At 38.9% G+C, this 27,040-nt stretch overlaps 1 protein-coding gene across 1 annotated transcript in view; it reads right to left on the reverse strand.

Moving 5' to 3' along the window:
- The window catches only part of PKHD1L1 (PKHD1 like 1), a 179,809-nt gene that overhangs the window by 14,594 nt on the left and 138,175 nt on the right, over positions 1–27,040 (reverse strand). The window contains 11 exon segments of the mRNA XM_059874459.1: positions 4,948–5,292; positions 8,324–8,459; positions 11,228–11,385; positions 16,543–16,710; positions 16,897–17,129; positions 19,611–19,776; positions 22,518–22,634; positions 22,716–22,827; positions 23,364–23,486; positions 23,569–23,717; positions 26,856–26,946. Coding sequence (XP_059730442.1) covers positions 4,948–5,292; positions 8,324–8,459; positions 11,228–11,385; positions 16,543–16,710; positions 16,897–17,129; positions 19,611–19,776; positions 22,518–22,634; positions 22,716–22,827; positions 23,364–23,486; positions 23,569–23,717; positions 26,856–26,946 — 1,798 coding nt within the window.

The raw sequence follows: 27,040 nt of genomic DNA on the forward strand, positions 1-27,040 counted from the left end.
CCTCCATTTCGAAATCTCTCTAACTCCATTGCTCAAATCCTAGTCAACCCATCAGCAGCAGAGATACGAAAACAGCTTTCAAACTGGCTTCCTGACATCCATTCTCTCCCTCTTGCATTCTGTTCTACACACTGCAGTCAGAGCGATCATTTAAGAAACAACTACAGAGTGAAGCCCGTCAGAAAGAGACAAACAAACACTGTACATTACTGCATATATATGGAATCTAGAAAAAGGGTACTGATGAACCTTTTTGCAGGGCAGAAACAGAGACACAGACGTAGAGAATGGACCCTGTGGACATAGTGGGAGAAGGAGGGTGGGATGAACTGAGAGAGTATCACTGGCATATATACCCTACCATGTGTAAAACAGCTAGTGGGAAGTTGTCATACAGCACAGGGAGCTCAGCTCAGTGCTCTGAGATGACCTAGAGGGCTGGAACTGTGATAACTTAGATGAGTGGAATGGGACAGTGGGAGGGGGGCTCAAGAAGGAGGGGATATATGTACACATATACACATATGTATCCCCTCCTTAGGGCAGTATTAAAGAATGACCTAATCATCGGACAATTGCCTCATCTCCCAGGTCTAATCAGAACCTGCTTAATCATCTAATCAGGTCATGCTTAAAATTTTGCATGCTAGGCTTCAGCATTATGAGAACCAAGAACTTCCAGACATACAAGCTGGGTTTAGAAAAGGCAGAGGAACCAGAGATTTAAATTGCCAACATTTGTTAGTTCATAGAGAAAGAAAGGAAATTCCAGGAAAACATCTACCTCTCTTTTATCAACTACACTAAAGCCTTTGACTGTGTGGATCATAACATATTGTGGAAAACTCTTAAAGAGATGGGGATACCAACCATCTTACCTGTCTCCTGAGAAACCTGTATGCAGGTCAAGAAGCAACAGTTAGAACCCTGTATGGAACAGTTGATTGGTTCAGGATTGAGAAAGCAGTACAATAGGGCTGTCTGCTGTCACCGTGTTTATTTAACATATACACTGAGCACATCATGAGAAATGCTGAGCTGGATGAGTTACAAGCTGGAATCAGGATAGGTGGGAGAAATATCAACAACCTCTCTTGTGTGGATGATGCCACTCTAATGGCAGAAAGTGAAGAGGAACTGAAGAGCCTCTTGATGAGAGTGAAGGAGGAGAATGAAAAAGCTGGCTTAAAACTAAACATTAAAAAAACTAAGATTATGTCATCCAATACCATTACTTCATGCATATAGAAGGGGAAAAGGTGGAGCTAGTGACAGATTTCCTCTTCTTGGGCTCTAAAATCACTGCAGACGGTGTCTGCAGCCATGAAATCAGAAGACATTAGCTTCTTGGCAGGAAAGCTATGATAAACCTGGACAGTGTGTTGAAAAGCAGATACATTACTCTCCTGTCAGAGGTCCATATAGTCAAGGCTATGGTCTTCCCAGTGGTCATGTACTGTTGTGAGAGCTGGACTGTAAAGAAGGCAGAATGCCAGAGAATTGATGCCTTTGAACTGTGGTGCTGGAGAAGACTCCTGAGTGTCCCTTGGACAGCAAGGAGATCAAACCAGTCAATATTAAGGGAAATCAACTCTGAATACTTATTGGAAGGACTGATGCTGAAGCTGAAGCAGGTGTGAACAGTCGACTCATTGGAAAAGTCCCTGATGCTGGGAAAGCATCAGAGGAAGAGATGGCTGGATGGTATTACTGATGCAATGGACATGAAATTGGGCAAACTCTGGGAGATGGTGATGGACACGGAGGCCTGGCGTGCTGCACTCTATGGGGTCGCAAAGAGTTGGACACGACTGGACGACTGAACAACAATGGCTGATTCATGATGTTGTACAGCAGGAACTAACACAACACTGTACAATCAATTATATTCCAATAAAAAAGAAACAAAAAATAAAACAACAACAACAACCACAGCCAGTGTCTTGGTGTACTGTTCCTACATCTCTAGCACCTTCCTTATCCAGACTCATGCCCTGAGGGCTTTAGTCACTGAGTTTCTTCCATGAAGCCTAGGCCCTCAAGCTTAGTGTGCTCAGGCGGTGCTCTCGGGCAGAAGGTCTCATGTGACACTGAAAATCACAGTCTTGGGTATTTTTAGTCCCTGTCCATTTTAAAGGCCTCTTTTGGTTGATTCAGTCTCTTTGGGATAAATGGCAGTCTTTCAGACTCTCCCCACCCACACACGCTCCTACACGATGGCTTTCTGGGTATGCCACGTGACCTCGTGCCAGCTGTACAAAGGTGCTTCACATCCATACACTGCTACTCCCATCTCTCCTCAGTGGTTTTTGGTGCAGGGTGGCACGCCTGACCTGCTGGCATGATTAACAGGTTCTCTCTGACCATCTGACATGTGAAGGCATTGATTTCTGCTGACTGCCAGCTAGAAACCAAAGACTTTCACTTGAAGAGCTGTTTTTTCTGACATGACTCTTTGTCCAGAGGTCCCCTCAGTACTTAAGCAACCACTTTCTAGGACACCTGGAAACTTATAGATGTCCTAACATTTTGTGAAGGCTGTGAGGGGCCAGAAGTGTTATTCCATGCATATCTTTCTTGCCACTTTGCAAAATTTTGCTGTGATGTCACTCCTTGCCAGACTATAGGGCTTTCCTTGAGACCTCAAACCCTAATTCAGTTTAAGTCTTAGAAACAAGCTGTTAGCCTATCTGTCCTCCTGCCCCTATTTCCATGTTTTTAAACAGCAGTGTGCTTATATCTGGGTATCTAAATATCCAAATTTATATCTAAATCTGGCTAGCAAGATAAAACTGCTTTAAGAGAATGGAGGGTAGGAGAGGTTGTATGTGAAGCAATTTAGATTACATACAGGAAATAAATCACAGGGTTTTTTGACATTAGAGTGGCTAGTGTAGTAAGTACTGGACCTCAATACACGTAAGGGCTTACCAGGGAAATTTTTAGTCAGTGAACAATCTACATATACAGACCTGTATCTCAACATGATGCAACTCCTAGACTAAATTAGAGACTATGTTGATCCCAAATCCCTGACCCTGTAGATATAAGGAAACCCAAGGCTGATGAAGAAGAGTAACCTATGACTGGGCACAGAATGAAAGTCTCTCAGTCTTGTCTGACTCTTTACGACTCCATGGACTATACAGTCTACGTAATTCTTAAGACCAGAATACTGGAGTGGATAGCCATTCCCTATTCCTGGGGATCTTCTCAACCCAGGGATCGAACCCAGGTCTCCCACATTGCAGGCGGATTCTTTACCAGCTGAGCCACCAGGGAAGCCCAATGGAAGATGTGGCTGCAAACACAAGCCTGTGCTTCCTATTTCCTTCAACAGAGAGCTGATCAGCACTTCCTTCCATTCATGCAAGCCTTTCCACAGGCTGATCCCCACAAGGGAGGAAGCTTTTGCCTGCCTAACTGGTAGAATTCCAGAAGAGCAACATGGCTGGTGCATGGGGTTAAAGCTCAGAAGCAAACCACCTGGGGAAATGAGTGACGACCCTGGTGGCAGAAGATGAGAACACTCAGTACCTAAGTGGACACATAAGAGAGCCTGGGAGTTGAATGAAGAAGATGCTTAACAGGAATGGGGAAGATGAGGATTTTCTGAGTCTGAAATTCATACAACAAGGAGACTCTCTTTAAGAATAAGTCTTATTTGTACAACTTTTATAATAGTCAATTATTTGACCACATTATTAAGTGGACCATTTTTCCAGGGCCTTGAAAGTCAAAGCCCATCCCAGGACTTGTACAAGTAAAGGGACTTGAAGTTTAAGCTGGATGCTAATCTTCCCCCTACAAAGACCCATATCTCATCCTCTTGGAGACGCGTATGCCTAGACACTTGGCTTGACCACCAGAGACATCAGCATGGAATTACAGCTGAGAATGTGATTGCATGTCAAGAGGCCGGGAAAGTTCAGTTGCACCAGAGAAGTTCGGGCAGAGCAGAGAAGACCACCCACCCTGTCACAGAAACTATGAGGACAAGAGGGCAACATGAGGGTCTGAGGTCAAGAAAGTCCCTTGTCATTCAGATACCAACTTGAAAAGATGGAGAGGAACAAAATCTGAAGGTCTGAACATTTACCCAAATGCTCAGCCAGAGTAAGCCTAAGGAAACCATAATTTAAGCCACCAAAGTTACCTCTGGCAGAATAGCTGAGCTTATTTTTATCTCTGATACCTAGAAAATAGAGTATAGTGAGTGAGTGTCAGAGAAAGGGGTGATGGCTAGCAAGGCTGATTAGGTCATTCACAGAAATGAAAGACAGGACATATTCTTGCACATTTGCACTTATTAGGGCAAATAGATGACTTTAGAAATCCATCCTACTACTCCACCTCTCAGAATCTCCAAGGGTTTATTTATCTCCCTTAGGAAGACCCCTACTTCCTTTTTCTGGGCTTAACAAAGAGGAGAACCTCTTTCGGTTTCCCACGATCTAGTACCTGTCTACCTCTCAACCTCGTCTCCAGCAGCTTGTTCTTCCTGGAGCCTTCTGCTGCAGATCTTCTGGGTCCTTTCCAGTTCTTCAATTGGACCAAACTCTCACTACCTATTTCCTCAGCTCCAGTATTCTTACCACCCACTTTGACCAACTCTTTTCATTCATTGACCAACTCTTTTCATCCTGAATCTCTCAACTATAAGGTCACTTCCTTAGGTCATTTTTTGGATCTTACGTTAGGTCAAATCCTATTATGGAAGTAATTAAGTGCTATAATTACAAAATAGAGGTTGAAGTTTCTTCATAATTCAAAATAATTTGAGATTACAGGAGTAGAGCAGAGAAAAGGGTTTCCAGGTCCTTAGAGAGTTCAGGATGTGGGGTTGGTGAGATTTCCTGAGCCTGGCTTATCAAGCCTCAATAGTGTTATTTGTGGATGCGGTTTTGGTAATGACATTACCCTTTCTCAAGTGTCTACTTTTCATACCTGCGGTGTCATTGGTTATGAGCTGAGGGGGAGGATCACCAATCTCCAGTTCAACTGTGAGCTCCATGGATCTCTTCCTCCGCAGGCTCTCCCCTCGTATTACTTTGCTGACACGGATTTTGTCACTTGGTATCTTTAGGAACAAAGCAAGATTTCTAACCAGATTATGAGAGCTATAAAAGTCATCCTCTGTTACAGCAGGTAATTGGAAAGAGACAAATATGACTGCAGTGGTGTGAACTTCAACAGGTATAGTTCCTTTAACCAAAAGGAAAAGCATCTGGTAGGTTCTATCAAAGTAGTTTTCACCAGGGAGAGTGGAATTCAGGTTAGGAAGTAATTGCTCTATAAAGGAAAAAAAGCCAAAACAGCATAGTTACATTTATTTATATTATCATAATTACCATGCAGTATTTAATATTTGTTTAAATGTACGAAATTCTGAAAAAGTTCAATATTATCATTCTTTTACAGGAAAATGTGCATATTAAAAGCAAAAACATTTATAGAACTGACGTGCAAAATTAGTCAATTTTAAAAATAATACTATTAATAATCATTATATATTAAATTTAGTATAAAAAACAACTAGCTGTAGACATACTAATGAGAAATAAAATCTAATTATAAACTAGAAATCTATGTTGTACTTATAATACTCTTTATATTTTCAGAATTTTAAAGCCGTGACTAAAGGCATTTTGTAATTTAAAAGTGTAAATTTAACTTTAATAGCCATTTAGTTTATGCAGTGCTCTATACCAGCTCTTAAGGAAAATTGATGATTCAGTGCTTCTATTTTTACTAAGGACAAAAGTATATACTATAAATGAAGTTTATATGAAAACATCTCAGAAGGATCTCACATCAATAACACAAGTTTACATTTCAGACTGAAAACCCTTTAGTTAATGCAAAACAAATTCTTCTAGGGCACTGAATTTTTGTAAAAGTGATTGAGATTATATATACCTATATATGTAATGAATAAGTATATATGTGATTTTAGGGCATAGTATAAACAATGTCCAAGAAGTAATAAATCCACTAACACATACTGAGCACAAAGTCTGACTGTATAACACTGGAATGTGATATGAAGCTTCTTACCACATTTCATAGTGGGGCATACTGAGGAAAAGAAATTAGAATCTTAGAAAAAAGAGATTATTTCTTACTAACATAATAGACATTCATAGCAATGGCATTAAGAAGGCATTTCATTATTACTATATATTTCTGAACACCTACTTGCAATTTGGCTTAAACATTCCATGAATCTGAAGCATGTGCTTTTGTATTATAAATTGAAGCTGTTCTCAAGCTACCATTAGAGATGCATATATCATTTATTCTAGGTAACTTTCTCATGTCTTCACATTTTGGGCAACCTAAAGAGATATGTCGGAGAAGGCAGTGGCACCCCACTCCAGTACTCTTGCCTGGAAAATCCCATGGATGGAGGAGCCTGGTGGGCTGCAGTCCATGGGGTCGCTGAGGGTCAGACACGACTGAGCGACTTCACTTTCACTTTTCACTTTCCTGCATTGGAGAAGGAAATGGCAACCCACTCCAGTGTTCTTGCCTGGAGAATCCGAGGGACGGGGGAGCCTGGTGGGCTGCTGTCTATGGGGTCACATAGAGTCGGACACGACTGAAGTGACTTAGCAGCAGCAGCAGCAGCAAAGCGATATGTACAGTCATAATAGGATATTATTCTCATTCCAAGTGTCAAAGCAAAATGTTTGTCTAAAAACAATGCTATTTCAGAAAAAAATTTTCTAAAAGGGTGGTGGTGGTACTGTTTTGCAAACTTCTGTAATCAATTCCCTGTAACCAATTTATTAAATTCTGTCTGTTGATATTCTATTTCCTTGATTTGAATGATGGAGTACTTTGAATCAAAAGTATTGTCTTTTTTTAAAAAAAAAGAGTTGAAATTTATAAAAATTAAGCTGCAAACAGGTGCAATCATTTGTGTCTAAAAATAACACTGACTCTCCTGGTTTCCAAGGAGGCCAAGGAGCAGAACCAAGAGCGTGGGTTATAGAGCTAGCCTCTATGTGTTCAGTACCTTGCTCTGCCCCTCCAGCTTTGACATTGCTCTGGACTGAATTGTGTCCCCCCACTCAAATTCACCTACGGTAGCCATAACCCGCAATGTGACAGGATTTCGAGATGAAGCCTTTGTGAAGAAATTAGGTTCAGATGAAGTGAGGGTGGGGACTTCATGATGAATTAAGGCCCTTATAAGAAGGGACACCAGAGAGCTCACGCTCTCTCCCCAGCCCCTCCCTGCCACCTGAGATTACAGTGAGAAGACAGCCATCTGCAAGTATTCAGAACCAGACCATAATGGTATCCTGATCGCACAGCCTCCGGAATAGTAAAAAAATAAATTTCTGTTTTAAGCCATCTAGTTTATGGTGTCTTGTTATGGCAGCCTGAGCTAAGACAGAGACCTTGGCAAATTACTTCATTGCCCTGTGTCTCAGTTTACTCATCTGTGCCTACCTCAGAGGGTTATTATTAGGACATAGGAACAGCGAGTTATTATATACAAAGCACTTAGCACAGTGCCTGACACATAGCAACGTCTCTGGAAATAGGAGCTATTCATGTTAGTAGAAGTAGGACTTGCTTCATAGACAGTAATGATTATGGGTTGTTCATTCATACTCTCCTGTCTAGCTTCTATTATGATCTACAGCACACATTGATGTAATCATTAACCAGGATTAGGGGGCGCAACTAAAATATGATGATAAGTAGCACACGTAGAAAGGAGTGGACTGGGCTTATTAGGACCATGTTTAACAAAAAAAAATTCCAGGAGTAGAGATAAATCCCGGTTTTGCAACACTGGTAAATCCGCAAGTTAGCTTCTTTCATATATTTCCTTTAAATCCAGAGTTTATTTCACATATTTACTTCACAGTGTTCAACTGCTGTTATACTAACTTTCTCGGCAATACTTCTGGTGACTACCAATGAAGTTAGGTTCTGACCTCTACGAAAGAGAAGTGAAGCAAACATAGGGTAAAAATTCTAAGCGAAATGTCTTCTGTACGCAGGAATAACTGAACTAAATGCATAGCATATAAATGTTCCTGGGGCAAAGGAATAGCCATGGTACACACAGACATTTATCTGCAGGTGTGCAGATAGATAAGAATTCCATCAGAAGGGATCTTTCAGGGCACACATGTTCTAAAGGAACACATCTTAGTGTGTGGTGGACCGTGGGTAAACATTTATTTTCTCTGTATTTGTCAAGGGCTAAGGAACTAAAAACATTAATAATGAAACACTATGAAGAATTTTATACACGGTTAAGTACATATACAATGTATGCAGTATTTTTCTGAGCAAATACCTGTATATAGTTGTCTAGTAAGTTCACAATGTTTCTGTTGGGAGTTCCACACTGTGTTTTGGGGGCAGACCAGTGTATTGTTCACATAGACATCCAAACGCTGACGTGTGGGGAAAAAAATTCCTACCAGAACAGCCTATTAAAAATAAACAACATTTTTACATCTAAAGAGAACAATGAAACAGAATACTAGAATTTAGCACTTTGAAAATATTCTTTATACATGCCTTCCATAGAATATTAAAACAAAGTTTTATGGATTTAGGGTAAATATTAAACTAAAAACTTTAAACAGATTTACATTCAATATGGGATCGCAAGGAGTTGGACATGACTGAAGCGATTCAGCATGCATGCAGGCACGCAAGGTGCGTGTGAATTCATGGAAGGGCTTCCCGTGTGGTGCAGTGGTAAAGGATCTGCCTGCCAATGCAGGAGAAGCAAGAGACTTGGTTTCAATCCCTGGGTCAGGAGGATCCCCTGGAGAAGGAAATGGCAACCCACTCCAGTATTCTTGCCTGGGAAATCCCATGGACAGAGAAGCCTGGCGGGCTATAGTTCATAGGGTCTCAAAAAATAAGACATGACTGAGCTATTGAGCATGCATGCATTCATAGGAAAGAAAGTAATGTAAGAAAAAATACTAGAGGACAACCTCTAAATTAAAGAAAGAATTCCTTTAAAAGATGATGTTCAACACAGGCTTTCAACTCCAGGGGCAGGGGAAATGGGAACATTAGCAGTGCTCTTCTGTACAATGCAACCACACAAAATTAGGTACTTAATGTTGAAAACACTGCTCATCTCTGAGAAAATTTTGTTAGTAAGACAAAAAAAACAAAAAAATCAGTCAAAATAACTATCCTGATTAAGTGTGGGTCATCCTTCATGTTCATTCCCCATATTTCATGCTATCAAATAAAGTAAGGAGACTTGGCTTTTGCAAAGGCGGGGCAGAATTTACAAGAAATCTAATAAGCTACATAAAAATATTCTCTTTCACTCAAAAAATTGAGTCCCTGTCTGATTTAGGCACTATTTTAGGAACTTTCAAAAGTCCCTGCCCTCTTCGAGCTTACATTCTAGAATAGGGAGAGACAATAACTAATAGAAATAATAAAAATTAGAGTATGAAGCATGTTAAAAGGTGAGAAGTGCCATAGAAAAAAAAGGAAAGGTAGATCAGAGTCTGACTAACTGGGTGAGCCAGCAGGGAGGGGTGGTCAGGGTAGGCCTACAAAGGAGAATGAGAGTTGAGGAAGTTGGGAGTAGAATGTAGAATGTTCCAGGCAGACTTACCATCATCAGAAATGCAGGCCCAGAGGGTAAGATGTCTGGTGTGGTGAGGAATAGCAAGGGGCACAGCATGGATGGAGGAGAAGTCAGAGCGGTAAGGGATGTGGGAGATTCTTAGGTGCCCTGTAGACCATTGTGAGGACTCCGGCTCTTGTACGGAGACAATGGGGAAATTATTGCAGGATTTGGAGCACAGGCGTGGCCTGCCCTGACCTGTGTTTTCGAAGGTATCTTGGTGGTTACTGAGCTCTGTTACTGAGAACAGACCACAGAGGGGGCAAAGGCAGAGCAGGAGGAAGAGTTGGGAGGGAACTGTGTTACTTCAGGGAGGACATAATGTTGGCTCAAGCTGGATAGAAGCACTGGAGGTGAGGAGTGGCCAGATCCTGGACATTTTGCAGGAACACTCAATAGGATTTGCAATGGGCTAGATGAGGAATGTGAAAGAAAGAGAGGAATAAAGAATGATTCCAAGGTTTTATCTTGAGCAGCTGAGAGGATGGAAATGCTCTCGCCATTCTCAAGTGTCTCCTTTCCTTACTCCTCTCTGTGCCTCGTCTCATACTCATTACTGATGAGTATCAGTTGCTGATACTCTGGGACTTCTGAGTCTCATACTCAGGAAAAAAATCTATAGTATGAGACTTCTACTTAACCTCATACTCTTTTCCCACTGACATAGCATAAAGTTAATTATCTCTGATGAATTCATTTTACAGCAAAGAGCTGACATTATTGAAGATATTTTAGATAATGTGTTGTGATCTCTGAAGTAAGTTCCAAAGGTGTATTCCTGACATATATGAATAACAGCAGCATGGAAGAATGACAATATAATCCTAAGGGGCTGGTTTTAGATGCATGGTATTTTTATGTACAAGTTCAGGTTTGCTTGCTAATCACACAAATCATAGGGCTCACTGTCACACCTCAGATGTAGCAGCACAAGCCAGTGCCTATGTGGAGAGGTGTTGGGAACTCCTGTGTGCTCTCAGGCTGATTAAGCTGTCTGGATTCTCAGTATTCTTAGTGGTACCCTACTGGTTCCTGAAAAGGAGCTGTAAGGCTGATGTTGTTCCAGAGGACAGGGAAGGAAGTAAAGTCCTTAGTGGATAGATATATATGCAAATAACTTCAATAACTCTTTATTTAAGCCTTTGATTTTAAGTTTATTCATTCTTTTTTTCTGGCCACACTGTATGGCATGCTGGATCTTAGTTCCCCGACCCATGCAGTAGAAGCCTCGAGTCTAAACTACTAGACTGCCAGGGGATTCCCCAGTAATTCTTTTTTTGTTTGTTTTTAGACTTTTTAAAATAAATTACTTCGAAAGAATTGAACAGAAATAATCGTCATAGGATTACTGAATGATAAAGTGCATTTCTTGACAAAGTCAATAAATGAAATAATTTTTATTATTTTTTACATACCTATCAATAATTACTTCATTTATTTATTTAAATACTTTTTATTTTACATTGGAGTATAGTTGGTTAACAGTGTGTGTTAGTTTCAGATAGACACGTGTATATGTACCACTGAATCAATCACTGTGCTGTACACCTGGAACCAATAATAAAATAAGAAATTATTTCTGTCTTGCCTTACCTTGTCATGGTCAACATTAAGCAACATCAGTCGAAGATTCTGAGGACTGGTGCCTGTGAAGTAGACCTCGTAAGATTTGCCCAGAGCCACGATGCTGTGAAACAGGGACAATCTTCTCTGGCATGTGTACCCGGCACACCAGCCATGATCCTGTGGGCCTACATCCACACAAATGAAAGTTCATGTTCCATATTATGAATATTACTAGTGCAAAGCCTGAAGTGTAACTGTATTCAAAATAAATTGCAGTGGTCAAGCTCAGCATTTACAGCCATTATCCATCCACATGTCCATTCAGTGATCTAAGCTATTTCTGAAGCCTTGCCTTAAAAAAGAAGGCAGGGGTCTTTCCTTTGGTTCAGTGGTTAAGAAGCCACCTGCTAATGTGGGGGACACAGATTTGTTCCCTGGTGGGAAGATAAGCCCGTGCACCACGACTGTTGAGCCTGTGCACCTTAGAGCCTGTGCTCCACAACTAGAGAAGCCACTTGAACAGGGAGTCTGGGCACCACAGCTAGAGAGCAGCCCACGCTCGCTGCAACTAGAGGAAGCCCGGCACAGCAACAAAAATCTGTGCGTGGCAACAGAGGCCCAGTGCAGCCAGCAAATAAAGGCTCCTGAAGGACTTTAAGCAGACAACAATGGGTTGCACGGAAACTTTTTTTTTTGAAAAGGAACTCAGGGAAGCAACTGCCTCTCTACTATCCTTACTTTTAGACAGCCCAGGGTCATAAGGTAAACTAATATGTTGAGGATCTGCATTGGAAGGTTATTAAAGGAAATAGCAGGTTTACTTATATATCTACTTTAATAATCATGTCCAGGCCCCACAGTGAGGAAGAAAATGCTTGATGCTTTCTCCTGTTTCTCCTATCAAATGTGACTTTGGGTGAGGAAACAACTTTCTCAAACCATTTATTGAGAAATACACTCTAGCAGAGCTAATTTGCTAAAAATACAGCTTGTACCTAGAAAACATACACATTTGAATGTCCAAATCACTGATGCATTATTTCTTTCACACACTCGTTTGTTCATTAGTTAATTTCTTAACTTGACAAACTTTTAAGTTTATTTTTATTGCCTTTAACATTCCTTCTTATTTTAATATTTTTGTGAATGAGGATAGGTACATTGGAGGGTCAACATCATACATAAACAGAAGAAACGTGAAAAATAACACTCCCTTAAACTCTCTCAAAAGCCAAAAGAAAGTGAACAATTTCACCTGAATCCAGACATTTCCAGAACACATGTAACATGACTTGTAAGAAACTTCTCTATTGCACTTCAGTTTTAAAGTGGCTGGGATTATATATATACACAGCAGTGAGATATGGAATGATGAATTTTCCTGATGTATTTATTCATTAGTTTTGCTCAATTTCCTAGCTTGCTTGGAATTATCAATATTTATAACTGAACTTCGATTGAATTTTACATCAATATAAACTTCTGAAGCTCAAATAGAGCATAACATATTCCTTAGCATTAGAAACATAAATCCTAGGATAGGGAACATGTGTATACCCATGGTGGATTCATATTGATGTATGGCAAAACAAATACAATATTGTAAAGTAATAAACAATTTATTTGTAAAAAACAAATTTTTTTGTAAAAAACAAATTTATTCGTAAAAAACAAATAAAATTGAGGGAAACTTTAGTGGTATGTACTAATTTTATCTTGGAATTATTCTTTCCACCTAGTAGAGACATCCCAAGCTTTTACTTTATTTTTTGTAAAATAAAATAATTTTTATTATTTTATAAAATAAAAAAATTTATTTTATAAAAATAATTTTATTTTATAAATAAAATAATTTTATTTTATAAAAATTTATTTTATAAAATAAAAAAAATTATTTTTTGTAAAAAAAATTTTTTTGTAAAAAACAAATAAAATTGAGGGAAACTTTAGTGGTATGTACTAATTTTATCTTGGAATTATTCTTTCCACCTAGTAGAGACATCCCAAGCTTCAATAATCCTTCTAACACTGTCATAATTTTTGCCACATTGCTATTATTTCCTAACAGAGGCTGAAGATATCAAGAAGAGGTGGCAAGAATACACAGAAGAACTGTACAAAAGGACCTTCATGACCCAGATAATCACGATGGTGTGATCACTGACCTACAGCCAGACATCCTGGAATGTGAAGTCAAGTGGGCCTTAGAAAGCATCACTACGAACAAAGCTAGTGGAGGTGATGGGATCCAGTTGAGCTCTTTCAAATCCTGAAAGATAATGCTGTGAAAGTGCTGCACTCAATATGCCAGCAAATTTGGAAAACTCAGCAGTGGCCACAGGACTAGAAAAGGTCAGTTTTCATTCCAATCCCAAAGAAAGGCAATGCCAAAGAATGCTCAAACTACCACACAATTGCACTCATCTCACACGCTAGGAAAGTAATGCTCAAAATTCTCCAAGCCAGGCTTCAGCAATATGTGAACTGTGAACTTCCAGATGTTCAAGCTGGTTTTAGAAAAGGCAGAGGAACCAGAGATCAAATTGCCAACATCTGCTGGATCATGGAAAAAGCAAGAGAGTTCCAGAAAAACATCTATTTCTGCTTTACTGACTATGCCAAAGCCTTTGACTGTGTGGATCACAACAAACTGTAGAAAATTCTTCAAGAGATGGGAATACCAGACCATCTGACCTGACTCTTGAGAAATCTGTATGCAGGTCAGGAAGCAACAGTTAGAACTGGACATGGAACAACAGACTGGTTCCAAATAGGAAAAAGAGTATGTCAAGGCTGTATATTGTAAGCCTGCTTATTTAACTTCTATGCAGAGTACATCATGAGAAACACTGGGCTGGAAGAAACACAAGCTGGAATCAAGATTGCCTGGAGAAATATCAATAACCTCAGATATGCAGATGACACCACCCTTATGGCAGAAAGTGAAGAGGAACTCAAAAGCCTCTTGATGAAAGTGAAAGTGGAGAGTGAAAAAGTTGGCTTAAAGCTCAACATTCAGAAAACGAAGATCATGGCATCCGGTCCCATCACTTCATGGGAAATAGATGGGGAAACAGTGGAAAAAGTGTCAGACTTTATTTTTCTGGGCTCCAAAATCACTGCAGATGGTGACTGCAGCCATGAAATTAAAAGATGCTTACTCCTTGGAAGGAAAGTTATGTCCAACCTAGATAACATATTCAAAAGCAGAGACATTACTTTGCCAACAAAGATCCATCTAGTCAAGGCTATGGTTTTTCCTGTGGTCATGTATGGATGTCACGGTTGGACTGTGAAGAAGGCTGAGCACCGAAGAATTGATGCTTTTGAACTGTGATGTTGGAGAAGACTCTTGAGAGTCCCTTGGACTGCAAGGAGATCCAACCAGTCCATTCTGAAGGAGATGAGCCCTGGGATTTCTTTGGAAGGAATGATGCTGAAGCTGAAACTCCAGTACTTTGGCCACCTCATGTGAAGAGTTGACTCACTGGAAAAGAGTCTGATGCTGGGAGGGATTGGGGGCAGGAGGAGAAGGGGAGACAGAGGATGAGATGGCTGGATGGCATCACTGACTCGATGGACGTGAGTCTCAGTGAACTCCGGGAGTTGGTGATGGACAGGGAGGCCTGGTGTGCTATGATTCATGGCGTCCCAAAGAGTCGGACATGACTGAGCAACTGAACTGAACTGAAACTATATTCTCATTAAACTGACGTGCATGTGTGCTAAATCAGTTTAGTCATGTCCAACTCTTTGTGACCCTATGGACTGTAGCCCGCCAGGCTCCTCTGTCCATGGGATTCTTCAGGCAAGAATACTGGAGTGGGTTGCCATCACCTCCTCCAGGGGATCTTCTCAATCCAGGGATCGAACACACATCTCATGTCTCTTGCGTTGGCAGGTGGGTTCTTTACCCTTAGACAGTCACTTTTTAAAATTTATTTAAAAGAGAAATGTCATATCACTATTATAAATGGAAAACTTGTAATGTCTTTCAGGAAAAGCAAAATATAAAAATAAGAAGAATAAAATCTTTCCTCATACAAAACAAAGCAATTTGTAAACCTCTTCATTAGTCACTTAGTGGTCTAAAATTCTTTCCATGATTTCTCTGCTTTATAAATCTGAAAGGTAGAATTTGAAACTGGGTTGACTGTAGGTCATAGAAACCAGGCAGATTATATGTCAGAGCAGAATTGTGGAGCGAGTTAAAATCAACGAGCTGACATAGCTTATTCTAGTCTCTTCAACAAGGCAAAAAAATGAACTTGTAGGGTATTGGCTCTTTTGGGAATTTCAGAATATTCTGGTATATGTTGTGACATTGTCAGGACAGAGAGATCTTTCTGATCCTGGTTATGTGCCCCTTCAGCATTTCAAAGACTCTAAAAGCACGATTAGGGACTAATATTTGAGCCCCCAATGCCACTTCAGGGATATATAATGAGTCCTTGCCCTCTGTTTTAAGTAGCTTTTAGAACGTCACCTGTTTATTCAAAAACTCTTGGACACCAGAGTTGATCTGAATCCTCAGGAGACCACTGCCTTCCATTATATGAGAGCCAACAAGGGCCAGAATGGAAGGGACCTAGATTCTGGAGCTTGACAAGATAGTCTTCATAGTCAAAGAAATCAGGATGGACAAAAACCAAAGCCAAACAAAAAACCTCACAACTCACTGATTCTAGATTAAATCTTCCAAGGATTCATGAAAATGAAAGGTGTAGGTTGACACTGTTCCTTCTCAAGTATTATAAATATCACATTATCAGTTTTTTAATTTATGTAAGGAAAATTGGGGTTTTTTTGCAGACATTCAGATCAATTTTTTCTTAAATGTATTTATGCCACTGCTGCTGCTGCTGCTGCTAAGTCGCTTCAGTCGTGTCCGACTCTGTGCGACCCCATAGACGGCAGCCCACCAGGCTCTGCCGTCCCTGGGATTCTCCAGGCAAGAACACTGGAGTGGGCTGCCATTTCCTTCTCCAGTGCATAAAAGTGAAAAGTGAAAGTGAAGTTGCTCAGTTGTGTCCGACTCCTAGCGACCCCATGGACTGCAGCCTACCAGGCTCCTCCGTCCACATTCATACCTATAAAGATGACTCAAGGCATAACCTGCCTGCTCTTCTTTTAACGTTCAGTTTAGAGTCATTGCCTGCTTTCTAATGACTGCTGAAGAGTCAAGTCTCTTTACCTTCCTTAGATCTTTCTTACAATCAGAAGGCAAGGAAGTTCAGATGTTTGCTAGTTCTTTGTGACAGATAATTTATGAGATATGTCCATGAATCTAATAAAGAGTGAATGCTTTGAGTAACTCTATTTGATTTACATTGAATACCTACCATTAATGAGATCAACATAACCATTGCTCACTATAGCCACCGGGGAGAGTCTTCGAGTTTCTGTGTCGGAATCCAGGCTTTCGATAACCATCATTGCATATTCCATCCCAAAGCACCTATGACCCTGCCATTCTGGAATGTATTTACAGGTTGAATCTCTAATGATTCCTGGAAATGGTAGAAAACACATTTATAAATGAAACAGAATCTCCTTACAAAAGCATTCACATATTATCTTTTGCTTGTACATATGACTAATAAGTACAAAATATACATTAGAGTACATCAATCATTAAAAATAAAAAATGTTTTGTTCCATGAACCTGAAGACTAACAGAATAAGAGCCAACAAACCTTTATAAGGTGCTTTTTCAGTGACAGGAATTCTACTTCCATTTGGGAATGTGAGCATCACCTTAGGAATTCTATAGTCTCCAATTCCAAACTGGCTATTTCCATTCCATTCATATTCTGCTTCAGGTATCACTGAACCAGAATTCCCCAGGAAGGAGCCATCCATATCTCTAAGTAAAGATTTCCTTTTGGCATCACAAACCATATCTACACAATCTGATGGATTCACCTTACTGTGGAGAAAAGGTGAAATGCATAAATACTTAGATTTAGTATAAACTCCCTATTTCTGGAGAGCATTAAAATATAGTTGCATATTTGATTAGAGTACCACAACATTGTTTGAATCTTATTTCAGAAAGGATTCAAAGTGGGACCAAGTAGCATATATAATTAGCATTGTAATGATGCTTTTCCATTGTATTGACTTGGTCTATTATTGTGATTCATTAACATTTCAAAAGGACAATTTATATCTGTGAGAAAAAAATTAAATTCCATTTTGCTATTTTATATTTTGTTGAATGATACATTTCATATTTGTGCATTGCTCAAAATATATTAACACTGCTCAAAGAGTAGGTAAATTACTCAGTAGTACAGACATATAAAATCCTTGTGTTGGCAGGGAAATCTTTATATTTTTACCTTCCTTTTCTTCTTTTTAATGGTTCTCTAAGAATTATAAATGTACTGCATGTTTCCTATAAAATAAATCCTTAATAAAATCTCAGTCCACTTTACCTTTCTATCCCAAGTTTTTAGGCTCATCAACAATTATAGATTAGTATATATTTATTCTTGTAGGGTTTTGTCTATGTATATACAAGCGGATATATTTAAATTATAATTTTTATGCTACATATTTTAATAACCATTCTGTAGATATCCAAACCGTAAGAGATGAAATACTATAATCCCATCATGCAGTTCAATGATAGATGGTATTCTGCTTTCATCTTGAGCCACTTGGAGTGTTGACTGTTATTAGGTATAATAATAAAAATGGCCGCTTAATTTGCAATGTACTAGACATTGTATATACATGGTATATAGTATACTTACACTATATGATATATACAATGGGGAAATAAAATTTATTCCAGAGTTATAACAACAAAATACTATCTAGTAGACCTGAGCTTTTTGCTAAAAAAGACATGAAACTATAAACTATTCCTTCCTCTATTAGTTTTGGAGATGATTTGAATAAGCATTTCTGTAGGCTATGTGTTCTTTGTGTTCAAGTGTGTGCAGAGTGTTTTTGTGAGCAAGTCTGTGAATAGAGTGCCCAGTAGCACTCTTACATTATAGTGTAGGGCTCCATCTTACTTCAGGTTCCAAAGAAACAGAACCTGAGATGCGGAGTTTTGTTCAAGTGAGTTATAAAGAGAGTTCTCAATAAGGAAAGGAGAGAAGAGCAAAGGAGAGAAGCCATATACAGCAAGGGAAAAGAAAAGGGGGACAACTGTGGTCTACATACCAGCTTCAATCTGATCTCAAGAGAACCTCTGGATCATGAATTACACCCAGAGGGGTTCTACCTCTTCTTGTATAATTTAATCATTTTTTTTATGGACTGCAAGAAGGTGGTAGTAGGGAGCGCTTTAGCCTCTCAGAACTACTCCTGTTTGAATAATCTTCTGGAAAAGCAGGCAAATGCAGGTCATTACTGGCCAACATTTAGAGCATTTGAGGGCTAGATGAGCTACCTAGTAAAAGGGATCTGGGACTGTGCCAACAGTATCCCAATAAAAGCATAAAATTCAAAGACATATTTTAAAACATAATGTTTTCTCCATGACCTAGATATTAAAGTTATATATGAAATATGAAAGATTCAATGATAACTAAATAGGAGCTAATAGCTCCTATTAGCTATTAGGAGAGGGGAGCCTCCAGTGAGCCAAAAAACACTTTGGTTTAACAGTTATTGAGGAGATACTGGGTTTTCATCAAAATAAGATCAGATGAAATCAAACTAATTAGAAATACTGCATTTCTCTGAAAAGATGTCTATCTAATTAGCATTATTTCTTGTCTTCTCTCTGTACTAAAAATGGTCAAAGAGCTCTAATGGAAATTTTCTTTCCTCCAGTACCTTCTTATATCTAAATTCCTGGTCTGTCCATCTTACGAAGAATAGAAGTTACTGGCTATATTCTTTCAAGACTTAGGATCTAAGTGGTTCAACTTCTAGAAATATTCTGACACCAACTAACCTTTGTGATTGAAAAAAAATCATCAAAGTTTCTTCATATTCTCAATCACAATGATTATAATGATTCTCATTTAATTTCCAAATATACACTGTGGTGCACATAATAAGATATTTGGATAGCAAAAGGAAATAAAAGAGGTAAGGAAAAGAGAAGAAATGATAGACATGATTTTCATTTCTAATGACTATTAATAGAGAGATCTTAATGTACAAATACACTTCAGACTCAGTCTGTTATCTTTCATGTTTAAAGATGGTGCTATTTATGATACACGAGCAGAAAAGCATGAGAAAATATACATAATAAGGCCTAGATTCTTCAACTTACCTGAAGGCATAGATATATTAGACACTTTCATAATGCTGATTAAAATTTCATAGACATGAACAGTTACTTTAAATACAGCAACTTTCTCAGGTCTATGGCAGGGAAATAAAACAATGGAAAACTGTGATGACAGGGAAGAAGAAGCTTAATTTTCATATATTTTACCTTAAATCAGGCCTATGGATAAATATTTTCGATTGTTCAGTAGTGTCAACCAGCTGTATGTTCTTCACATGAATTGGATGCTGTAAATCCTCATTTAAAGGGTTAGTAATGAATATTACATTAGTTTCACCTGAACAAACATTTTTAAATCCAACAAATGTTGTATCTAAAACAAAAATAATAGGAAAATGATAATCTGCTGTAGAGAAAGCGTCGAATCAGTTTTGTTTCAAATCTATTGCACCAAACATGTCATTTAACACTACCTTGAACACGGAGCTCTTACGTGTCAGGTAAGTGTTCGTCGCTCAGTCATGTCTGACTCTTTGCAACCCCATGGACTGTAGCCCACTTGGCTCCTCTGTCTTTGGGATTCTCTAGGCAAGAATACTGGAGTGGGTTGCCATTCTCTTCTCCAGGAGATCTTCCTGGCCCAGGGATCAAACCCGAGTCTCCTGCACTGCAGGCGGACTTTTTACTCTCTGAGCTACCAGGCGAGCCCACGTGTCGGGTAAGACCACCACTACTTGTGGACTAAATCCACACCACTGAGTAGTCTTCTCCTGTATTTTCTCTGAGCTTGGCATATTTTCTCTGTGATTTGCTTTATACAATGGGACAAGAGTAACATAAACAGATCTGAAAAGAGCTTGCATATTATGAGGGCTCACTCTCTTGGTACTTTGGGGGAATTCTGTGATTATCAGCATGTGAGTAAGCCTAGGAGATGTTTGGCTCAGTCATTCCCATTATCCCATCAAGGGCCAGCACCAATCACCAGACATGGAAGTGAAACTATCCCAGACTAACCAGTCCCTAAGACATCTTGTAAAATGACAGCAGCTCAGTGAACAGTCCTAGGTAAGATTAGCAGAACTACTCAGATGAACAAAACCTAGATTGCCAAGCCACAGAATCATGAGCTAATAAATGGTTGTTTAAAGGCTCTGAATTTGGAGGATGGTTTGTTATGCAGAAAAGGATAACTGAAACACTATTGCTCCCTTGGTTTTACTGCAAATATTTGTGGTCCAAAGATAAAACTGATTGGATCAAAAAACAAGCTCTTTCGCACTTAAAATTTCATTACTCAAAACTTAAAACAGTAAAAAGTGGCTCCAAAAAATGCTCACATTAGCTATGTGCTATCTACTACCCTGCTTGATTACATTTTATTGTAAGAAAATATTGCATATACATGAATATAAGCCTGTAGAATAATATTAACAAAATATTGCAGCAGTAGATGCTGTTCATACACTACGCAGATATCCTTTACTGGTCTCCTTCATTGGTCTTAAACCCATGCGGCACGTTAAGCAATTTTTGGCGAGGCTATCCACGTTACAAAGTGAAGGTCGCTCAGCCATGTCTGACTCTTTGCAACCCCATGGACTACACAGTCCAAGAAATTCTCTAGGCCAGAATACTGGAGTGGGTAGCCTTTCCCTTCTCCAGGGGATCTTCCCAACCCAGGAATCAAACCCAGGTCTCCCACATTGCAGGCAAATTCTTTACTAGCTGAGCCCATCAGCTAGTAAATGGGCTGTTGTTGATGGGAAGCCCATCAACAAAGACACCAGGTCAATAACTTAGACATCTATTTTTGTTTTGCCATACTATTTCTCATAATTTTAACTCCTAAAAATATGAAACAAATTTTCATCATTTCCCCAACTCTGTCCTCACTGTGCACTGACTGTGCTCCTCAATGGGCCCTGAGTCTGTTCTCACGATGATCTGACCCTGGTCCTCACATCAGCCTGTCTCTTGGCCTCACTAGGGCCTGAAACTCGCCCCTAGAGCCTGACACTAGTCCTTTCGATGGCCTGATTCTTTGCCTAGCAAATGCCTCACTCTATGCCTCACTACGGCCTGAAAGTTTTCCTCACTGAAGCCTGATTCTTTGGCTCACTGGGGCATGTCTTCTTTTCTCACTAAAGCCTGAATGATTCCTTACTGGGACCTGATTCTGGTCCTCACTATGGCCTGACTCTCGTCCGCCTTGTTGCAAGACTCTCATACTCATTATGGCTGACTCTCATGCTCACTAGGGTCTGATCCTAATTCTCACTTTGGCCTGACACTTACCCTCACCATAGCCTCACTCTGGTTCTCACTACAGACAAATGATGATAATTTGTTTTGCATTTCTAGGAATTAAAATTATGAGAAATAGTATGTCAAAACTTAGGTGTCTAAGTTATTGACCTGGTTTATTTGAGGGGACACTGGTTAAAGTTTTCATGAAAGGGAGACTTGCTAAGCTGAAATAGAGAATGACTCAGTGTATTTAATGGGAAAATTGAAAATACTTGCTATATTCTCTATATGAATTTGTATATAACTATTTTATATTTTTAAGGATGCAGCCTGGTTCAGTGAAAAAGCAGTGGATTTTTAAGTCAAGAGATCTTGATTCTAATCCTGGCTCTGCCAAAAGCAGTGGAAGTTTGGGAAAACATTTAAGTTCTATGAACTAAAATTTTTTCAGCTGTAAAAGGTTCTAATAAAATATAACCCAAATGATACAAAAGGGCATTCCAATTTAGAGAAACTAAGTAATATTAAATCATTATACCAGTGCCTTTTCTCTTATTTGAGAAGGAAAATGTAATGTCAATTCTTTAATATTTATACAAAAATGGTATTTTTTAATTTTAATTTTTTAATTTTTAATTTTTCTGGCCACATCACATGCACAGTCCTAACCACTGAACTGCCAGAGAACTCCCAAGGGAACCATTCTTGAAATTGACTCTGATGTCCAGTTTCTTTGCTTGTCATATTGAGCAGATTACTTTAATCATTACTTTTTTAAACTAACAATGAAATTACTAGTTATATTCTACATAGTCTTTACATAACTTAATTGAGTATATTTTCAAAGACTATGTTTAAACTTGCCTGAGATGTCCAAAAGACCACTGATGGAGTTATAACTCATGATCCCTGCATGGGGTTTCCGAGGCGCCATGTTATGTGCTGAAGAAAAGGTAGGCCAGCAAATCCCACTTCTCCCACCTTTTATAAGAAGAAGAAAGTCAATGAAATTTGTACATGCACTCTTATGAACCCCAAAATCAAAAGTTCTAAAATCTTTACCTGATGGAGGTCTAGAACTTCGATGGGCAGCAGAAAGTTCAATATTGGGATCATCATTAGTTAGGACATCAGAGCAATTAAATTCAGGGCTACTTCCAACAATTAGGGAGTTCTATTTTAAAAAGTTCAAAAGGTAAGCTTTAATAACAACATGACAACGAATAGTACTGAATTCCACTGTAGCAAAGCACAACCTGTATAACTTTGAGAAATGGATCATTCAGTAAACCAAGATGCAAAAGATGTGATATCTACCCTGAGTGGATGACACTTAAAGCAGGAGTGGGGAGACAGGCATATAAATAATTATATATAATAGCACGTTGTGTTTCTATGATAGGAATTTGTGCACGGAACAGTAGCAACAGAAAGAGGACAAAGTGCCAAAATTACCTAAGCTGGTTCAGGAGACTTCATAGTGTGAGTGAAAATTAAACTAACTGTGACAAGATTAGTAGGTGATAAGTAAGAAGAGATGAGGGAAGGAGCGGGCAGAGGGAAGGATGGAGAGATTCCTGGCAGAAGACGACGGGCACAAAAGCAGGAGGTATGACTAGAAGGGTGAAGTCTAGAAAATCATTTGCATTCAGTATTTTACCCTTCTCAGAGTTGTTCTTTCTGCTTTGTGTGGCTGCATTCAATTCTTACCTTAATTTGCACCGTTTTACTGGAAATCTTGTGAGATACAGCAGACGGCATGTAAATCATTGAAAAAATGGCCATTCCATTGTCAATCAGGGTCACGTTGTAGATATGCACACTCTCCGTGGTCTGTAATAGAATTTGTAGGTTACACAGTACAGAATACAATCATTAAAGAAAATAAACAATCACTTTTGGGGGATCCATTTACCTGAAAATAAATTCCGTAATCCCAGCATGACCAAATGGTAAATCCCTGTATAAGCGAACATCCAGGAAGGCCATCTTGGTTCATATAGATACCAAATAAACCTCCATGGGCTTCATTGTCAAACCACTTTTCCAGAGAATTAGACTGACCTTTGAAGGAAATAGAGGAGCAAAGAATTAACATTATGAATCAAATGACAGTTATAAGCAGTATTGGTTAAAGTTGAAATTCTTTTCAAAAATTAAATATATAATTCTGATGCAAGTTTTAACAAGATAATCAAATATTTGCATGGCTCTGCCATTTATGGTTTATTTAACATTTTTCTCATCTAATTTGTCTCTTCACTGTTACTCAGAATAATTGTATATTCATTTGCAAAAGTTTGACTTAGAGTTAGTACCCTTAACTTATTATATCTGATTAAAGATGAGTTTCCTTAGAAAGATTATGAAGTTTGGATTCAAACAAGGCTAAACTGAAAAATACAACGGTAGCACTTGTTGCCTATCAATGTTGCTGGTCTCTTCTGATCATCCCTGTGTCAAATTAAGAGTCACTTCCTTAAAAAGCTTTCTCTGACAACCTGATTCAAAGTAGCACTTCAGGGGGACTTTCCTAGTGGTCCTGTGGCTAAGACTTTATGCTCCAAGTGCAGAGGGAGGAGGTTCAAGCCCTAGTTGGGGAACTAGATTCTGCACACTGCAACTAAAAGATCCCACGTGCTGCAACTAAGACCTGGTGCAGTCAAGTAAATAAACAAATGTTTTTAAAAAAACACAAAAAACAAAATGAGAAAGCACCTCAAGTCACTTAACATGGCATTACATTTTTTTCACTTTGATGTTTAATTACCACTTATTTGTGAATTATTCATCTCCTCTCTTCTATTAGAAATAAGCTTCATAAGAGAAGGAACTGTCTCTAGCTCCTTCACTGCCAGATTCCTAAAGTCTAGAAGGTAATGAAGAGGTAGGTGCTCATCAAGTATTTCTTGAATTAATGCATGCATGATCTTGGGAAAGATGCTTAAAATTTTATAACTTCAGTTTCCTCATATATAAAAAATTTTAATGCCTAATTCAGGGTTGTTTCAAAATGAAATAATCAAATAAAGTGCTTCAATAAATGGAAGCTATATCCATTATTAATACACAGGATAATTAAAGTGGATTTTCATGAAAGTTTTACTTATGGACAAACCAGAGCAGTAACCTTAAACAATCCCTCCTGCTGCTGCTGCTGCTGTTAAGTCACTTAAGTTGTGTCCGACTCTGTGCGACCCCAGAGATGGCAGCCCACCAGGCTCCCCTGTCCCTGGGATTTTCCAGGCAAGAGTACTGGAGTGGGGTGCCATTGCCTTCTCCGACAACCCCTCCTAACCATGCATAAATTTAAGTATTCCTTATAAAGAGGGCCACTGTCTCCTAAATTGTACATTGTACCAGCTCTTTTGTCCAATTTCCCCAAGATCTCACTTCCTCCATCTTCTACTGCTTATCCCTTCTTTCTTTGACACTGACATTTCGCCTATGGTCAGTTTGCCTGATTTCTGTTTTGTTTTCTCCCTAAGAAGCTGTTTTCATGTCTACACCTTGCTTCTGCACAGCGTAGCCCCATGGACAAGCATGGCTTCATCTCTGCACCTACTTGTGTCAGAGCTCCTTTCCCAGCTTCCCAGCCCCTCACTTGTCTGGGACATGAATTGCGTAAATTGATGTTGCATCCCAGGAATTAAATCTTCAATTCCTTTGTGATGTCTCACTTTTCAATTGCTTTAAATCTAAAACCTCCTTATAAACACTCCCAATTATTTGGGAAGATCAACATAGTCAGTAAAAATGTATTACATGGCATTATACATATTAGTAAATACTCATATTCACAGGTCATATTTTGATTTAAACAAACCCACAACACTTCAAAGAAAGTTTACAAAATTACATATTTTAAAATTTTAAGTCAAAGAAAAGCCACTTTTACGCTGTTGTGAACTACAATATTTAAAAGGAGCATACATCAAGGAATCAGTTAAACCTGTGCCAAAGTTGTTTTATTCCTTCAAAATGTATTTTGCACAAAAATAAAATTAGCTAAAGTCCAATATTTTTTGAATTTATAGAAAAAATGCTTACTCAAAAAAATTTCAAAAATAACTACAGAGATGTAAAAAAAATCAACTGTAGAAGGGCTATACATTTTTCAGAGAAAATTCCATTTCCTTTAGCTAAGTTTCTCAAGAGGTAAGGCCTGCAGTTCTTATTCTATTTTTTGATTCAATAATTAATTTACCTGGTTTAGTAGTCAAGAGGTTATAAAAATTTATACAGTAGTAAGTGACCAGGCACCCTGTTCCTACTTACCTTCAATGACTTTTTGCTTTAACACTTTCAATGTTTTTTTATGTAAATGTATATACTGTGTGTGTGTGTGTGTGTGTGTGTATGTGTGTGTGTGTGTGTGTGTGTGAGTTGCTCAGTCATATCCAACTCTTGGTGACCCCATGGACTGTAGCTTGCCACGCTCATCTGTCCATGGAATTCTCCAGGCAAGAATACTGGAGTGGGTTGCCATGCCCTTCTCCAGGGGATCTTCCCAACCCAGGGACTAAACCCAAGTCTCCCACATTGTAGGCAGAGTCTCAACCATCTGGGGCACCTGAGAAGCCCTCATAGACCACTCATAGTCTTTTCTTCCCTTTCTTCCACGAAACATACTATACACAAAACAGTTTTACATACACTATTCTGCAACCTCCACTTATCATTTTAGAATATCCTGGTGATTTCTCCATGCTAATACATAGGTATGCATCTTTTTCCTTCTTTTTTAGAGGGGCCTAGTGTTCCAACGTTTGGCTTTCTATAACTAGCCCACAATAACTGGACACAGGGTAGCTTTCAGTTTTCTGCCGGTATAGACAACGCTGTGATGAATAACCTTGTTCACAAATCTTTTTCTCACTGTTGTAGAGGCAACTGTTAGATTACAGGAAGTAGAAATGTTGAGTCAAAGGTAAATGCCTCTATAATTCTGGTAGCTTTTGCCAGATTCCCCTTTGGAAGGGTTATATCACTGTGTGAAGAATGATGTGGGTAAAGGAGGAGAGGAAAATCGGTTTTAATTTTTTCTTTAAACCCAATATTATATAGAAAAAATTTTGTTTGTTGAGTTCTTTCAGTGCCCAGGAAGAGGTGATATTACATATTCAACTGACAAACAATAATTATTTATTTCTAACAAATTTGGACAAGATATTTACTAATTTTAATGACCCAAAGACTTACCTGAGCAAGGTTCACCATCGATGCGGTATCCAGCCCTTCCAAATCCAGCCACTACATTATTTTGTAAGACTGTATTGGTCCCTCTATTTATCTAGTACAATGATAAAGAAAATGCTTTAGGTCAGGCTTTTACACAATTACGCAATGAGAGCAGGTATGCAACATACACCGGTAAACTAATTATC

Source organism: Bos taurus, chromosome 14, assembly GCF_002263795.3.
Source record: "Bos taurus isolate L1 Dominette 01449 registration number 42190680 breed Hereford chromosome 14, ARS-UCD2.0, whole genome shotgun sequence".
Taxonomy (NCBI): Eukaryota; Metazoa; Chordata; class Mammalia; order Artiodactyla; family Bovidae; genus Bos; species Bos taurus.